This window comes from Euprymna scolopes, chromosome 5, assembly GCF_053919585.1.
Source record: "Euprymna scolopes isolate OS-2025 chromosome 5, ASM5391958v1, whole genome shotgun sequence".
Lineage (NCBI taxonomy): Eukaryota > Metazoa > Mollusca > Cephalopoda > Sepiida > Sepiolidae > Euprymna > Euprymna scolopes.
The window spans coordinates 91,363,656-91,383,636 of record NC_136486.1 but is presented as its reverse complement, the minus strand read 5'-3'; the positions used below and the strand labels follow the sequence as shown (position 1 = coordinate 91,383,636).

Below are 19,981 nucleotides of genomic sequence, written 5' to 3'. Positions count from 1 at the left end.
ATATACACATATATATGCATATATGTATACAGATACATATATATACATATATATACATATATAAACATATATATACATATGTATACATATGTATACATATATATACATATATATACACATACATACATATATATACATATATATATACATATTATTACATATACATATATATACAGATACATATATATATTTTATATATACATATATATACACATATATATACATATATATATACATATATACATATATATACATGTATATATACCAATATATATATATATGCATATACATATACATGTATATACATATATATACATACATATATGCATATACATATATATACATATATATATATGCATATATATATACATATATACATACATATATACATATATATACATATATACATACATATATATACATATATATATACGAATATATATACGAATATATATACATATATACATATATAAATATATGCATATATATACATATATATATATATATTGTGTGTGTCTATGTGTTTGTCTGTGTGTGTGTCTGTGTACATTTCTCTACGCAATAACTCTGTCAATTTTTAGTCTACAGACTCGAAGTTTGGTATACAGAGTACTGAGATTTGAGAAAATCGGTGTGATCAGTTTTTGGCAAGAAATTTGGCCATTTAGGGGTCAAAGTTAAACTATTTGACCTTTGAGAACTCTACGCAAAGGAGGAATAGAACGGGGTAAAAAACCTAACGTTTATGCTGTTACGACCACCTCGAAACCGGAAGCGACATTTTTTTTAAATTAAGGCTAGAAAATCTAAAGGAAAGGATAACTTTCAAAAATATCGACGAAAAAAGTGCCACCCCGTAGAAAAGTGCCCAGTTGAAGGGGAATATATTAACGTTTTTAACCAATTTTTCGATATTTGTCGTATGAAATGTCTAACTTTAAAACGAGACTGATCTTGGTAGAATCCGTCGCCTCTATTGAAAGTTTAAGGCAGACATGCAAATAGACATACATACATACATTTATATATTGGTAACTAAAATTTTCGACCCAAACTGATGAAAAAGCTTGCCCTATCTCTGAATACCCTTTATGTAAAATTTCAAATATTTAGACCAAAAATCGTCTGAGTAATTTGGAACAGACCGCACAGGTCAATTTTTTTTTAACTTTGCCCCCTATTATAACCCCTTAAAATTTATTGTCTTGGGTTCAAATCAAGTTAGATCCATGTCCAAGGAACCTATATCTAAAATTTCAAGTGCGTAGACCCAAAATTGTCGGAGAAGTTTGGTAGAGTTCTTAAAGGTCAAATCGTTGAGCTGACCCCTTAATCGCCAAATTTCTGGCCAAAAACCGATCACATCGATTTTCCCAAATCTCAGTACTCTGTATATCATATTTCGAGTCTGTAGACTAAAAATTGACAGAGGTATTGCGTAGGGAAATGTACACGGACACACACTCACACACAGAGACACGTTCACTTTTATAGATATACTAGCATGGGTGCCCGGCATTGCCCGGGTGTTTTGAGGTGTATGCTGAGCAAAAAAAAAAACAAAAAAAGGTATTTTTTTAACTTTGACCCCTATTATGACCCCTTACAATTTGTTGTTTAGGGCTCCAGTCAAGTTATTAAGTTAGATCCATGTCCAATGAACCTATATCTAAAATTTCACGTGTTTAAACCCAAAATTGTAGGAGGAGTTTGATAGAGTTCTCAAAGGTCAAATCGTTGAACTTTGACCCTTTAATCGGCAAATTTCTGTCCGAAACCAATCACGTCCATTTTTCCAAATCTCAGTACCCTGTATATCAAATTTCGAATTTGTAGGCATAAAATTGTAGGCCTAAAATTGAGTTATTGTGTAGGGAAATGTACACAGACACACACACACACACACACACACACTTTTATATATATATATATATATATATATATATATATATATATATATATATATATATAGAGAGAGAGAGAGAGAGAGAGAGAGATTGCATGAGAGTTTTTACATATGACGTGCTTCACCGTTTTATTTCTGGGTTTTGTTTTACAGGCCAAGAATATTCTGCGAATATCTATGAAATTGGATAATGATTGCTTCACTCGCAGTTCTGAAGATTTTGTATTTTACTTTACCGACTTTTATCAACCTCATGACAAACCACAAATAATTTGGATCCCAACAAACACAAATTCAGATTTAACGTAAGTAACCTCTTTCTATTTCCTGTAGGGATCATTTTTTTTATCTTCGGAATAAATACTTACTTATTTTCTATTTTATTCTATTTTATTTACAATATAGATAATTGTGTACTTTTTTTTTTACAATATAGATAGTTGCGTAGATGGTGTGATACGCAAAATATGCATTATCGCATATAATGTGTCGGTGAGATATGATCACATTTAGAATTCACGTATAGCTTGTTTCAACAGCTTTTGGTTTTAAAACATCAGTTGCTAAAATATTTTAATAAATATTTGGATTTTTGGTGTTGTTTAAAAAGGAAGATATGAAATATTTCATGAAAGTTTTTTAAAATTTTAGCCCCGTTAGCTATCTCGTTGGATACAGTAAAATTGTGTTAGGGATTAAAAGTATAAAAAAAAGTATTAAAAAAAATGTATAAAAAAATGTAGTCGTTTTTTTTTTTTTGTTTTTTTGTTTTTTCGAGTCTACGTTGTATTCTAATTTCTGGACAAAATACTGACCTAAATGACAAAACGATCAACGTCCGAAAGATACCGAATGCAGATCTTGTCTACATTTTTTATTTTATTTTATGGATTAACATCTATCAAGGCCCGGAAGCCACTCGAGGATAACAGTTAATGTGTGTGTGTGTGTATATATTAGTCAACGTGATTATAGCGTAGTAAAACATAAGTAGCGGGAATTTTGTAAATTGGATTACTTAGGAGGACGGTTCATCAAGAACCTTTTTACGTTAGACAATCAGATTAGAGCCAGCTGGAAAGCAAGCAATCGGAAGAGAGTTTCACAGGCGTGCAGTTCTAGAAAGAAGTTTTGTTTATGGAATCTACATTTAGGTTTAGGCACAGATAAAGAGTGTGGTTTTGGTTAGACGAGTGATTTTCGTGGAAGTTTGGCGAAGGGAGACCATAGATTGAAGCTCAGCTGAGCATTTGCCATGAAAATAATGATAAAGCAGGGATAGGCTCGAAACGTCTCTTCTGTGGGAAAGAGGCTCCAGTGAAGAGAAAAGGGCATCCCCACTAAGCTACGAAGACTATTATGAACTCTGCCAAGGCAGGATAAGCTGCTTCTAGCAGCTCTTGCCCAGATGTGGCAAGAGTATTCCATCCTTGGCCGTACCTGGCTTTTACATAGGTAGAGAATTACATCAGAATTGAACTATCTACTGAAGCGGTAGAACGATCCCACCATTTTTCCAGCAGTGGGTGTATATGTGAGAGAGAGAGAGAGAGTTCCTTATGGATTCCGAAGCGGCTGGGTCGATTTTTTTTCACTTAACACGAATATACTCTCTGTGGCTGGGAACGTTCTTAGAGAGGTTTTCTATTGAAATTCCTCGAATAAGTATCGAAAATCATTAATCGAAAAATCAGATTAAAGAAGTAACACCCCGATGTTAACCAAAGTCATATAGCCTAAGTTCAAGGGTGCATTTGAAAAGTTTCATTACTGTATAAGAAGAAAGGCCAGCCGTATAAAATCAACAGTAGGTTTTGTGTTTCCATTTTCAATTTTAACTCAGAGCACCATATAAATTAATTTTATAAAATCAATAGTGTGCAATGTAGATTACAATGTATAGTGGACTAAGTCACTGTGAAGAGGCGTGTGAGGTGTCCTCTCGGTGCACCACAATGGATCCCTAACATGAACAAGCAATAACTCCATGTTGTTAAAATTGGGTGATTTCACCAACTTCGATGATAAAAGTATTGGAAATATGGAACATTTCTTGATTCTCATTTAATACCGGATACACCGGGTCTCTCTGCTAGTGTACACACATTCATGCAAACACACACACACACACACACACATATATATATATATATGTGTGTGCGTGTATGTGTATATACACTAGCAGAGACACCAAGCGTATATATATGTGTGTGTGTGTGTGTGTGTGTGTGTGTGTGTGTGTGTGTGTGTGTGTGTGTGTGTGTGTGTGTCTGTGTGTGTCTGTGTGTCTGTGTGTGTGCGCGCACTAACAGACAGACCCGGTGTGTATATATCTGTGTGTGTGTGTACACTAGAAAAGAGACCCAGTGTATATATATATATATATATATATATATGTGTGTATGTGTGTGTGTGTGTGTGTGTGTGTGTGTGTGTGTGTGTGTGTGTGTGTGTACACTAGCAGAGAAACCCATCACAATTAACAAATTATATCAGTAAAAACAGAATGATAATAAGTGGAGGAAACTAGTGATATAGATAATTAAAAAGAAGATAAGTAGAGAGTGGACAGGGAAGGGGATTACTCGTACAACACACTTACTCCCGTGCCGTATCAACTTTTTTTCTTAAAGTGTTGCTTTGTGCAAAAAAAAAAAAAGAAAACATATCATATTGAGTAAATTTCATCATGTGCAATCAAAACAAACCAAAAATATTTTTTTTATTTCTTTCTACGAATTATTAATTGTTATTTTTCTTTTCTATGATAGATTGTTTTCCATCGTTTGTTTACTTAAAAACATTGTGTCTATGCGAAATTCATTTTATTATTTTTCATAGCATATATTATGGTTATATATATTAATGTGTGTTCCATCATTTGTGGGGTTAGATGAAATCCTACCTTCAAAAATATGAATTATCTTAAAATATTTATCCCGCAAATCAGACAAAGAGAAATTGGTTGTCTACGATTAATGCGGTTATAAAATAACATTATAATATATGCTTTCTAGATTTTTAATATTTTAAATATTATGTCCTTTTGTACACATGTTGTTTGTTTTTGTTTATGCGATACGTTTTGAATAAATTCAATAATTTGCGAAAGTGCATTTTTACCTAAATACGAGTTGGGAATAAATGTCCCTTTAACCAATTTGGTACCACCATATGGGAAGTGGCATAGATATTGTTTTTTGTTTTAAACATAATTATCCACTGACACGTGTTTCAAATTCAGCCATTTCGAATCTCGCTAGAGTCAGTCACTCTGATGAGTCGTAGACGACGAAACACGTGTCAGTGGATAATTATATTTAAAAAAAAAACAATGTCTCTCTGCATAGATATTTCAACAAGTACATTTGGGAGGGGGTTGAAAGACCTTATTTCAGTTCTGTACCTTATTTTATATTGTTTATTTTTTATCTCTTAAAGCGAGCAATGGGAAATAATGCCCTTTGTGATACTATAAAGTGGACCTGTAGTGGATTTGAGCACTAAGTGCTGAGAGGAAGGGAATAGACAAAGGAAGGGGAAATAGCTTAAAATAAACAAAGAAATCGGAAATATCCTACAAGCAACAATAGATAGGAAATAGCTTAGAATAAACAAAGAAATCGGAAATATCCTACAATCAACAATAGATAGGAAATAGCAAAAAATAACAATAGAAACCTACTGATAAAACAGGGAAGGGCAGCTTCCGGTAGCCAGGGTGGGATGGGTGACCTGAGAGACGAAGACAGAGGAGACAGGCAGTTGAGATCTAGATGAGCTAGACGACGGTTGAGAGTTGATAACGACTACAGTTGAACAGTTATAGAGTTGACTGTGAAAAAGGGTCGTGGACAATTTTTAGAGTTGACTGTGAAACAGAGATAGACGAATGTAACATCACTAGAACGGGGAGAAGACACGCACACTCACAAGTTCAACAGTCAATTTATATGTGAACGTTGGCGTTTGTGTTTTTCCTTTCTTTGATCATATTTGTACTTTTGTGAAACCACGCGTGTATCCGCATCGACAGTCGCCAGCGAGAAAATGACGATCCTGCCATGAACGAAAAATCCACGGTACACGACATTGGGAGACGGCGATCTGACGAGGGAACCACACGTGAGGTTACAACGTTTGAAAGACGGGTTATTGCGCAATGTCGCAGTGGTTAGAGTATTTAGAAAAAAAATCAATTGTAAAATGAGTTTCCTGAAGTTTGAAGGTTTAATTCTCAGTGTAGGCGACCGAAAATACAATTGCGAATTACTTAGGACCTCTATCCGGCCATGGCAGACAGAACGAGAGCATATTATTCCCGTGAAGTAAATAAAGGGTTCCGTTTAAAATTCCGTCCAGCTTCCAGAGTTCGACAGAAACATTCCGAGATCAACAATATACACCTGAAGAAAGCCGGAGGTTACATCGATCGAAACGTTGTAAAAATAACACTGGAGAAGAGTAATCCGAAGAATCTAAATAACATGAATAACAAATAATGCACTTTAACAAAACGTTTTACTGTTTTTAACTGAAATTTACTTGTGGAAATTACAAAATAAATATAATAGTATGGAGGTACTGACTTTTGCCGGGCAACGCCGGAATTAACCCTGCTAGTTGTTCATATAATAAGGCTAATCTAGAGAAATCAACGTACATTAAATTAATTAATAATGTCATCTGTATAAATTAAAACAGATGCATTCATTGACAAACTCCAGTACGTTAAATTATAAAGGGTGCAATAGCTGATAGAGTTGACTAAAGAATATTACGGTTGAAACAAATGCAGCGAGTTGTAGACTATATTGTGTACAGTTCTGTTTGTGTGTATTATTTTCACGCACGTTGTTTCAGTTAACGTTTGTTTTGGCGCGAATAGAGTACGTTGTTGAAACGTCAAAACGCTGTCTTATCTTTTCGTAATCAGGACTTACTTGACTAAGAAGAAACGTATGTTCTAATACACTGGGCGAAAGACTCCCAGCGGCTTGGTATTAAATAAATACCTGATTGTTCTCATACTTTTAGTGGAAATAAGTTTATTTTTTCTCATTGGCTCAAGAATATATATATATACGTTCTATTTTATTCATTTTCATTTGGAGCCTATGGTTAATACTTTCTAAGTGGTCGGCCCTTATATCACGAGGATTCTTATGATTGAACTAAATATATTGTTATTAGCAAAATGTATTGGTGAAATTATTCGAGTTTTTTTTTTCTTTTCTGTATTATTTTGATTATTCGGACTATTATTCTCATCTTGAATATTATTCTCACAACGTTTCGGCCGAGGTAACCACCGACCTTCTTTAGGTGTATTTGTAATGTTGTGACCCTTTGGCTGTGATCATAGCCTAGTATTTGTGTTAACTATGGCAGGTAGGGCCAAGGGTCAAAACATTATTATTATTATTATTATTATTATTATTATTATTACTATTATTATTATTTAATTCGAGAGACGGCGGGTCACTGGATCGATTATTATCATTAGAAAAATAAACAATTAGATTGGGAAAAAGTGATTGACAGCTGAAATAATAAACAACTACAAGAAAAATTAGATTTTGGAAAATACAGGAATAATAATTTTTGGTTTGGCTAAACAAATAATCAGTTTTATGTTACGTCAGCGGTTGGAGTCTAAGACACGTGATTATATGTAGATTTGGGGAGATTATAGTCAGTCGTTAGCTGAACATCAAAGAGAACACGTGGAGCGGCGTTTTCTTAGGAAGCCAAAATGTGAAGTCGTTGTAATCACTAAGATGCCGGCCGGAATCATGAAAATAAATGTTCGTATATGATCCGGGAATGTGTTGTTGTTTACAGCTGTTAAAAAGAACTGTTTGTCTACAACTGTTTCGATACGTTCACGTCAATCGTTTCCTGTTAGAACTGTTGCATAAATGGTAACATATACACACTAGACGATCAACTAAATGATACGACGTATACACATACACGCATTTACACGTATATGAATATATAGAAAAATATAAACCGCACTATTCAACATGTACGTAATTATGGAACATATCAATATACACACACAACCTAATATATTTTGTTGAACTCGAGAATCTTTCTACCGAGCCTGACCTGGGAATTTGCATGAAATGTGGAAAAGAACAATTTATTTAATCAATGGGGTTTTCATGCTCTCGTCTCGTCAGTTGGGACCATGTAGAAGTCTTAAATAATTCGTAATTGTATTCTTAGTAAGGCCCGCACTGACAGAACGAGAGCATAGTAGCCCCGTGGATTTAATAAATCTTCAGAAGTGTCACTTAAAATTGAATTTTACTTCGTACTTTATCCTTACATCCGGGACTTAGTGTTGTGGAAATAATACTTCAGGTGAGTCCAGCAGTCCGAATAGTCCAAATAATACAAATAATCGTTTATCATTTTAAATATTTAGTAAGGATATATTCTTTCGTATTGTTCCGATTCGTTATTTATAAAGAGATAAAATTCTATTCATTTTTACTCTTTTCAGATTAAAAATATTGATTTCTTGCGAATATAGACGTCTGGAACGAAGAGACAGAATAAGCTGGAATGATCACGGAACAAAGAATGTTTTCATTTCAAAACTCTTGCCGCCAAAAGCAAAACATGACTTCAGTTTGTTAGTCACAAAAAATAACTCTTACAAAAATACACTAAAGAATTCCAACGGTAATTTTAGAGAGGTTCTGCACAACAGATTTTTCAAGATTTTTCCCTCCGAAACTAACGGCACTGAGTTAAGCCGCTACTCATTCGAATCTCCTCCGATGAAAATAAGTAAGATTGTACAACTCTCAACATCAAAACCAGAAATACAATTTCAATATAAAAAAACGCACTCAGAATCTGACACTATCGATGAAGTTAAAATACAGTTTTTCCAAACAAATATACGTAAGAAAAAAGAAGCAACGATTACAACTGGCTACGTATTGACTGGACAACATTCGTCTCAAGAAAACAGCACACACGGCAATATTACAGGAAACTCTCATGTGTTATTGCGGAAAGCCACGGTGGAGGATTATTGGGGCTTTATAGTTGTTTGTATTTTGGTGTTTCTAACAATATTCTTCTCCATCACATCATCCCTCACTCATTTGCGGCGCATGTAAGTAAAACGATTTATTTCAGTCGCTCTTTGTTTCGTGATGATATTACATGCAAACATCCAGAAGTCTTTCTTTTAATTTTACAATTTTTATGTGAAAACAATATTGATTTTTTGTATTTAATTATTTTATTTGCCTTCATGGATTCATGATGTCTTGTCTTGTGCGAACCGGAAGTCGCTGAAGCGGACATGATGTCACGTGTTCTCAATTTGAAGAGATTTCTGGTAGGAGGTAGCTTGGCTGAATTTGCTAAACCGGGATAACTCGTTCTAAAAGTAGTCTAAATTTTTTACTAATTAAGCTATGTATTAAACATAAGTCTCTCTCTCTCTCTCTCTCTCTCTCTCTCTCTCTCTCTCTCTCTCTCTCTCTCTCTCTTCTCTGTGTTGACTTTTCTACTTTGAAATGATTTGCTGGCTAAATAAATACTTTATTATGTACTGATGCAGATTATATGTGCCGTACTATTTTTAAGTAAGATGTTCAAGTTAAATTAATTTTTCACAGTATCTTTTTTTATTATTAAATAGTAAGATGACAGTGTAGGATAGTTACAAAACGTTTCTCTCTCTCTCTCTCCCTATGTTAAGACTGGTTTTGTAAATAAAAACGTCATGATTTAAGTATGTCCCGTATTCTTTATAAGTACCCATTTTCATTCTAAAAACATGTTTTAATCACTCGATTACTTAAATAATACAGCGCCTAGTATTCTAGAATAGTTACCCATCTGAAACTGGCCAGTTGTAACATCATTTAACTTCGGTAATCTAATGAGAACCGCTGCAATTATGCCGTACATACAACATGTTATTACATGTTAAGATACAAACATTTAAATGTAATGTGAACAAATATGTCACAGCTCTACACAGCTTGTCCCATGCCAATATGCCTTGTTTTTTTATGAATTAAAGTAAAAATATACAAAAAATATTTAACAATATTCGGTTTAAGTCGCTTTATTTTGACATTAATAGCATGTTCCAGTTGTATTCCGATTTCTCCGCTTGTTATTGTATTCTTTTAACTAACGTTCCAACATTGAATTATGTTTAACAAGCGAAATGTATTGGATTAGAAAAGAGATGTTAAGATTCTAGTTATTTCATGTATTCAATATGTGTAGCCAATGGATGATGTGACTTTATAGATAGAGAGACATTCGCAACGAATTTATCAAAAACTTTATCCAATCTATGCAAACAAATTGAAAGTCTAATATGATTTTATCCATTGTTATCGTGTTTTACCCACTGATGCAGTGCAAATATGTGCATCTAACGAACTTAGTTGAATTCACAAACATTTGAAAATGCATTTTCTGGTGGCAGACATTTTGGCTTACAATCAAACGTCTAGTGCCTCCTGAAAGCAAATTGTCAATTAGATAAGAACACATTCTGAATATAACGCGAAACTTTTATACTTTACGTTCTATATTGATTTATATCGATTGACACAAGAAATTCGGTTGGTTTTATTTGTTTATACAGCATATTAACCTCAGTGTGTAATTTAATGCAAACTGAAAGTATAATAAGCAATCTTGAAGTTTATATAATGGATGGCCTATGTCTGATAGCGAGTACATCAACTAGTATTAATCTTGGCAAGAGGAGTCCTAAATACAAATCGAAGTGAAACCAATTACCACAAACAAGCGAAAGAGATGTCGTGTAAGGTTATATGAGGTTAAATAGGTAAAAGTAAAAAAAAAACATAAATCGAGGATAAACGGCATTACGGTGATCGAGGTTCACAAGAAAGCTTAGATGCCAGTTGGTTTGTCTATGGGACGTGCGCGAGGCAGATTGCAAAAATGCTCTAATAACAAAAGGAAAACTTTGGTAATCGCCAAGAGTGAAATATCCCTCTCTGTTCTGTGTGTCTACTTCTTTAAGGTTAATAAGATAGTTAATTGATGAGTTAAGAGAATGCAAGTCTCTCATTTATGTGTTAAATGTTTATCTCCAAAAATGAATATTAAAATCTCTCAGCTGTCTTTAGTCTTCGTTTCAAAATATATCAGTTAAATAAAAACGTAACAATCGTCACAATTGGCAAAATCATGAGTCATTATAAGCATTGTTTGTAAACTGGTAGTTTTTTTAGAAATAGTATAGTTTTAATATGTTGTAAACTTTGACTTTAAAAAACGTCATTCGGATTAGCCTGTTCAACATTTTCCATTCATGTCACCCACCTGGTAATTTATAGAACAGGTCTACCCGTAATTAATGCATTTGTGACAGACGTGAAGAGCCAGAACCGGTAGCAAATAGTATTAAAAGTTTTAACGTACCTTATAGCTGATCTTTATCTAGCATGTAGATCCTCGACTTAAGAAAGAATACATACATACTAGAATTAGCGCATTAAACCACGTGGTTTGCTGTTAATAAAAGCTATAATTTTTATTATATGTTAATAAAAGCTTATTATTTTTATTATATGTTAATAAAAGCTATATTGATGCGTGTTCGTATTCAAAGGGCTAAGACACCCGAGGGGTTTACCCTCAAATATTAAAAGCGGTGTTATTGTGTAAAAGGTCTACTACCTGGTAAAGACCTTGTGGCTAATAGGCTGCTGAATATAGTGTCACCGGATAAAATTATACAAAGTAACAAAGTTCCAGCGGCAGGGACGTTGTTTTCATCATCAGGGGTCATTTTTACTTCCATTGATTTGTTTATTTGTTCATCAATACCTTATTGACGGAAAGTAGAGAACAACAGCAAAGTAAAAATGAGTATCTTTTCCTTTAACAAATATGAGTGATTTACCATGTGGTGTAAGGCAAGGTTTTATCTGCTTTTTTCATTATTTTATAACTCCGGTAGATTGATTTGAGCGTTTATTATATTTTCTGGTTTATTATTCGTGCAAGTATTTGTTATTTATTTGCTATACAATTTGAAGTCTTGCCATCCAGCGAATAAAGGGAGTTTGATTACTTGTTACTACAGTCAAACAATATTTAGAATATTAAAAGAGAAAATGAGAATTGAATCATTGTGGCTGCCTTATGTGGGTTTCTGTCACTCTGCATTCAATCTAGAGCCATGTAATAAATGAGGAAAAAATGGTTGACTGCCCACAACTTCATCTGTCACAAGGCAATTAAAAGATGTCTTCTGTAGTAAAAAAGAAAAAGACTGCGACTCCACTTCTCTAGGATTGGCTACCAATTCCTAGGTTGGTAACGCGACTACCTTCTGCAGGTTTCTGTCGAAATGCATTCAATCGATCTCATGGGTGGTAAATAAGAAAATATATTCGACTGGCTTCTTTGGATTTCGTGGCTTCTTTAGCAAAGGAGTTAATCGATATACAGGGTGGCAACACAGGAAAAGGGGACTGGATCCTTGCGACTGCCTTCTGTAAGCTTCTCTCGCAATGCACTCAACTGATGCCTCGAGTGGTAAATAAGAAAAATATGCCGGAGTCCAAATGTTTGAATTTATATGTGCTGTCTTGCGTAACTCCTAAAGGACCAATGATTGGATTACCTTTATCAACCAACCAACGGTTGCTTTTAAAGGGCATAGATAACTAATTAGCAATCAATGTGTCTTATAAATACAAATACATTGTCACTATAAAAGTTGACCGTAAATGCACATATTATAACCTAAAAAAGCATGTATTTGGTAAATAATGAAAGCAAAGATCTTTTTACTGACGTAGTTTACCTTGACAGACAGTATTATCTCCCTTGGTTTAGATCGCATTGTTTTTATTGCAAATCAACCAATGTAGAAGAAACTTTTTCTGTATATGTGAGTTCGTTCTCTATGGCGCGCAACGACTGGGCCGATTTTTTTAAATGTCACACGAAAGTAATTGATGTGTATGGGGTGTTCTTAATTGCGTTTTGTATTGGAATGCATCCGATAAGTATCGAAAATAGATAATCTAAAAAAAATATCTGATTAAAGAAGGAAGTCCGATTTCGACAACCTAACATCACAAGTGTACTTGAGAAGTTTTATCACTCCACAAGCAGGAAAGCCCAGGCTATAAAATCAGCTGCATATTTGTATAAGACCGGGGCGTGTTCGAAATGAATGTTTCTTTTTAGAACACGATTGTAGCATGATACTTTACTTGTGTTCGTTTAACTTTAATTAAAGTGATTATGTAAAAATAATTTCATAAAATCAACAGTTGGTTCTTTTATACAACAGGGGCATGTTCGAAATGAATGTTTCTGTTTAGAGCACAATTGAACCATGATGCTTGACTTGTGGATTTTAAATTTTAAGTGAAGCCATTATTTATAGATAAGTTTACAAAATACAACAGTAAATTCTATGCTGCACAATGCAGACTACAAAGTATTGTGCACCAAGTTACTGCGAAGAGGCATGTAAAATTTCTACCCGGTATACTGTGAGGTGGTGGTGACTAACTAGAACAGGTAATCAATCTATTTGATAAAAAATAGGCGATTTCGCCGATTTTGATGACAATGAAAATATAGGAGGGTGACCCATTTGTTGGTCCTCGTTCAATCCCGGACAACGTCGGGTTTCCCTGCTAGTTCGTTATAAATTATTTTCAGAGTATATTGATTATCTCCGTCATGGATGTCATGTTTTCAGTTGAGTTTGTAAACGTTTGTTTTTGCGTACTCCTTAGTGTTCGCATCGTTTTAGTAATCGTCACCAAACCTTGGCAATTTAAATTTTATTTAATTTTGAAATATCTAGGTAAAATAGCAAAGTTGAGATGATGGTAAAAGCGAAATTAACACGTTGACAATAACTGCTCTTTGTCGTATTGATTTGCTATCTAGCTCAAAGTGTAGTCAGTGGAATTCTGCGTCTTATACGATCTTGACCTTGACGTTTAACCTTGATCTTGAACAGATCGTACATGGTCAATATTTTTTCCGAAATTCCAACTTCCTTCCAATTATTCCAATACGATGGATCTAATGCGTTTCATAACAATAACCACCATGGTTAATTTCAATAAATAATTTGATAGTCTTCACGTTATCAACTTTTCATGGCATAACTTCATGAATACATTATACAATCTAGAGAAGTAAAGGCCAGATAAGGATTTGACGCATCTTTACGCTGTCTGGCGGAAATATATTATATAACAATTGACTTATGTTCTTGCTTATAATTTGTGTAGGTGTTAAGCTTGCTTCGGAACCAAATAATGTGAAGAAGGAAAAATCAGTTCAATGGACACTTTTAAATTTTTGTAAACAAAAATAGAAAATAAAGAAAACGCTATGTGCAAACAGGAACAAACGGGTATGACTTGAAATTAAATTGACAACCCCCAGAACAGAAAAGAATTACTAAAAAATAAAAACCCAATTAGATGAGTGGTTCTGATTTCAACTTCTCTTGCCATAAGAACTTCGGATATTTGATTAAACGCGACAAGCGCATTCATTTAAAATAACAGCAGGTGTTCACTGTTATGCAAATATCACACTGGGCTTCCGTTCATTCAGCTTATTTGATACTGGTTTGAAAAAAGAATTTATCGTAACGAAACCAAGTTATATTATTTTTAAAAATCAATATTTGTATCTGTGCTACTCACGGCACATACGAATTCGTTGATAAAAGTTGGAATGAAATGAAGCATACTGGTGCCAAATAGGTGACGCTGTTTTAAAGCTGATAAAACATTTTTAAAAAGCACAGATGGAAAACAATAAGATTTTTCTGTAAATTGATTACATTTATCCTTGCAAAACATTCGCAACAAAGACTCTTTTTACCGTAACATAAAAGAAATTTTCTAATAGAAAATTATGACTCATTTTTAGCTAATGAGAACCTACTTACCAAGGCTGAAACTCACTCCGAGATAACTATTGATTTACGGTTAAATGATGAAGAATATGATCAGAGGATTTACAATTATGACGTTAATGAACAAACTTTATATACTTACGGGGACAGTTTATGACAAATATTTGTTGGTATAAAATTTGGAAATCAGCATGATTCAGTCTGTAGAGAACCAGTCAAGTAATAATGTGTTCCATAGATTTGAAATTCTTGGAATTAAACTCTACTAAAAAAAATTCTGTCTGATGTGCTTGCCTGTGGATTCTACGAGTCTTCGTGCCCTCTTACTGGGTTACAGGGAAATCTACTCAAATTACTCGTTGATATTGTTGCAAAGGTTTTGCAGTTCTCCTGCTACGTTGATTCCAAAGTTGATTCCGTGATTTCACGTATACGACTTTCTCATGCGGTTTTCGATCAGACGCGTTGTACCGATCAGATCTTCAACCTTCGGCGCATCCTTGTAAATTATTGGTCGTGTCAGCAACCCAAGGCCTCTGATTTATTGACTTCGCAGCTGCCTTCGAGGTTCTTCTGGCAGATGATACAGGCAAATGGTATGCACACAAAATTTTGGGGGATTGTTGAAAGCGACTTTCAGTCTAGGAGGGCTCGTGTACGGACCTACAACGAAGAGTCAGACGCATTTGAGGTGTAGTGAGGCGTTCTATAGAGCTGTACTTTCTTTCTCACTCTTTTCAAATATGCGATCGATTATATCCTCAACGAAGCTTTTCAAAGCGACAACGGAGTTGCAGTTGGGCGAAATGTGCCGTATTTGAACTTTCTTACGCATGATATATCGTCTTGCTTGGATCAACTTGCAAGATGCGAGCTGTGCTCAACCAAGTGGAGACTGTTTCTCTCAGATTAGGGATGCGTAGTAATTGCCTCCAAAAATAGGTTATGTTCTCGCTGATTGACTAGCGTACCTGGCAGCCGCTTACACTGGACAGAATTCACATATTGTGCATTCCTTGTCTATCTTGGCTCTACTATCACGTCGACTAGAAGACAGCGGCTGAGATTGGATGGTGAATAGGAGCAGCACGGTCAACATTTTCCTGTCTTAACCGGTCTATGATCTGAAAAGAAATACACTTGGACACAAAGGGATGCACCTATCTGACAATGACGTGGCCTATGAGAGCGGCAAGTCTGCACAAACTGGAATCTTCGGTAATGACTGTTTTCGCAACATTCTGATTTGCCGTCATGGAAATCGTTTTCTGGTTTCTATATTCCACGGAAGACTAAAACTTCGCATCCTATCGTCCGTTCTTTTTTACCGACGTCTCCGGTAGTTTGGACATGCAGCTCATCGAGCTAATTCGCCAGATCCTTTTTTTCTCGTCTTTGACCTTGGCAATTACAATTAAGGACGATCTGGCGATACTATTGGACCCACAAGTAGTTAGTTTTCGGCGTTGGAATCGGGGGTAGTAAGCTATTTCTTGCAACCTGGCTCAGTATCGGGGAAAGTGGTCTGCTATAATTTGAGATTCAGTTAGTGCTCAAGGTGAAGTCGGCTCCATCCAACTAGGATTATAGCTGCTAAAAGTACAAGTACAAATATATATATATATATATATATATATATACTAGCAGTTGTACCGAGCGTTTCCTGGTGAAATGAAGTAAAAAACGGAAAGAAACTGAGACATGTGCATACGAGAATAATGTTTCTTTAAATTGTTCACTTCTTGTATTCTTGTAAGTAAAAATACTCGAGCTGAGATCGAAACCAAAACCTAAAGACAGTGAGGCAGATACGATAACCATTAGGCCAGCTTGCTACAATTTAAAAAAGTGTTATCAAACATATTTATTCTTAACATAAGTAAGCTGTGATGTAAACGGTTCGCGCATACGCAGTCATGAAACAGTTGATAGAGAGATATAAATCCGATGACTCCCAAGTACCAATTTATCAATTTTGACCCCTTTAGCAAACCCTTCTCCAGATAAAACCCCATTTAAAAGTTTTCCACGTGCCCGACTACCCAAATATATCAAATTTCGAGCCTGTAAATCTAAAATTCGTTAAGTATATAGGTTAAGACTTATTATAACACACATGCCCTCACTTTCATAGATAGAATAGTTTTATCAATTTTTTAAAAAGATATTATAAAATAATTCGAAACAGGTAAAAAGTAATATATTATGTAATAGATAGTTTAATACATAATTAACTAATTGCTATTCCATATATGGTATTTATATTTTAGCAATAATTCTGAAAATAAATATTCAGTTCGGAACTGTTAAACAAAGTATAAAGAGAGCGAGAAAAAATAGATGAAAGAATAAGTGGGAATAGAAACGAACTTGAATAAGATTGTTAGAGTTTATAATGGACAATATTGCATCGAAATACCCTGGCCAATTTCCAGGTAAACAACTTATTCCTTATTCGCAATATTAAAACGGTAAGATAAAAGGTTAAAACGTTGTCATATTTGTATTTATTTATTTCTAGGGAACAAGAATTAAAAGAAACATATGTTTACAAACACACACGCGATACAAATAAATATGTAGCTAATTTCACCATACAAAATATATCGACAAATTATATTGTACTGTTGTGACCCTTTGACTGTGATCGTAGCGTATTATCTGTGATAACAGTGGAAGGCAGGGCCAAGGGTCAAAACATTTTTTATTATTTATAATAATTGATTTCAGCGACAACGGGTTGCTGGGTCGATTATTATGATTATAAAAATAAACAATCAGATTGCGAAAAAAGTGATTGACATCTGCAATAAAAAAACAACTACAAGACGAATGTGATTTTGGAAAATACAGGAAAACCTAATTTTTGATTTGGATAAACAAATAATCAGTTTTATGTAACGTCAGCAGTTGGAGTTTAAGAAACGGGATGGTATGCACATTTGGGGAGATTCGGAGTGTTAGCTGAACATCAGAGAGAACGGATGATTCAAGAGGGGGTTGGTCTCTCTATGACGCGGGGAGCGGCGTTTTCTCAGGAAGCCAAGATATGAAGACGTTGTAATCTCTGAAGATGGCGGCCGGAATCATGAAAATAAATGTTCATATATAATCCATGTATGTCTTGTGTTATTTACAGCTGTTAAAAAGAACTGTTTGTCTACAACTGTTTCGATACGTCCACGTCAATCGCTTCCTGTTAGCACTGTTGCACGAATGTTAAAATATAAACACTAGACAATCAACTAAATGATAGGACGTATATACATACACATATTTACATGTACATTAATATACAGATAAAATATAAACCCTATTAATCAACATGTACGTCATTATGGAACATATCCACATACAAACACAACGGAACAATATATGCCAATTAATAGGAGACAGAATTTATTATAGAAGTTCGAGGAAAGAAACTATTAGTGTATTAGTGTAAAAGGCTATTACTGTATTAGTGTAAAAGGCTATTATTGTATTAGTGTAAAAGGCTATTATTGTATTAGTGTAAAAGGCTATTATTGTATTAGTGTAAAAGGCTATCCGGCATCGAAATATCTCTACTGTGTAGTGTTGATATTTTGCTGTTTGTCGGAGGTATTTACGTAGAGGGGACAGAAGAGCTGGAATTTTGTCGGAGCACCTTCCATTAAAATACGTGTAAAATAGGCACAAGGATGCAACATTTCGTCGATGGTACAGGAGTAAAAGTTTGGTTGGCAGAGCGGGATTTATCAGGTGGGCGATTCAGTTTTGAACACTGTCTGATAGAGAATTGATAGTATTAGATGTATCAATCTAAATATGGCAACAATACCTCATATATAGGTGGATGGCGACCTTGTAGATGTACAAAATACTTGTATTAAATATGTATTTTATTTTGTCTGGATTTTAGTTACTACTCGTGAAATTTCTAAAATTCAAGGCACGTAACTATCATGCAAACCGTTTTGTCCCGTTAATATTTGTATTATTGTTATACACCAGTCTTTTTTATGCTTTATATCCTGTTATAGAAATGTAATCATTTAAATTATATCTAACTTCGCATTGAAGTCATTTTAGTTTAAACTTTTTTGTTTGTACATAAGGTAGACAATTACTATTATATTCTTCAATCTGAAAGATAAGTTATCTCCATGTTGATTTTTATTTTTAGGTGAGTATCTCACAATATTTTTATTAGCAATTGTATGAACCGACTAGAAGTATTTTTGAAAATACATTGTAACGAGGCATACTATTATTTTAAATAACAGGGTGCAACAATAACAAGTGAAAATTGGATAAGTAAATGCTGATTTGTCAGCTTAACTTGCATTTGCGTCTAACAGTGAATATCCATCTGACGTGGCAATTTTCTATCTCAGATGATTTTATGACGTCTTTATATGCTTTGTATTAAAACTGCTACGTGTTGTACCGTATTATCACATTTTCCTTTTCTGTAAGCATGTGCTTACAAAAAAGGAAAATTTAATGACCCGATACGACAATGCAAATTAGATAGTCATAAGCAAGGTTAGATTTGTTAGCTTAAATATTATTAGGGGGCTGACTTTTAACATCCGAAAAGGTGACTTTCAATGTTGCGATAATATTTGAATCCTTGAATGCGCTACATTAAATGCAGCACGTTTAGGGGAATATTTTTACTGAAGACATGGTACGAAATAACAAATAAAAAGTCCATAGTCTGAAGCAAAAAATTGTTTTCAGCACTATTTGTGTCTGACTGTGAAAGTCCGTTTATGTTACTTGTCAATGTTCACTTTTACGACACATAGCTCTTTTGAGGGGATTATAAAAACGATGCAGAATGTAGCTTTTATATCCTCTTTCGTATCACTTAATTGTGTCCTCGGGTGGTTTGTGTCCCGAGGTTCAGCGTCCATCAAAGAAAAGCTCTCTTATGCATAGCAACAGACGCAAATCTCTTTTATCTGGGCAATTAGATCTTTATTAAATTTCTTACGGTCGAAGTAGCGTTCCTGTTTCTCTGAGTCATCCTATGAAGGAGTATGGGAATTTTGCTATCGGTTTAGTTGTCATATTCTCCCATCTCGTCACGCCCACAAGAAAACTTCTATTTTTTCGGAATCAGATTTTCAAAATCTACGTGAATCTCCTGT

At 34.3% G+C, this 19,981-nt stretch overlaps 1 protein-coding gene across 1 annotated transcript in view; it reads left to right on the top strand.

The window, feature by feature from the left end:
* LOC145276924 (uncharacterized) overlaps positions 1–19,981 on the top strand; it is a 384,754-nt gene that overhangs the window by 163,907 nt on the left and 200,866 nt on the right. Inside the window, exons 2-3 of the mRNA XM_080128397.1 lie at positions 2,060–2,211; positions 8,421–9,044. Coding sequence (XP_079984523.1) covers positions 2,084–2,211; positions 8,421–9,044 — 752 coding nt within the window. The 5' untranslated portion in view covers positions 2,060–2,083. The remainder of the gene's footprint in view (positions 1–2,059; positions 2,212–8,420; positions 9,045–19,981) is intronic.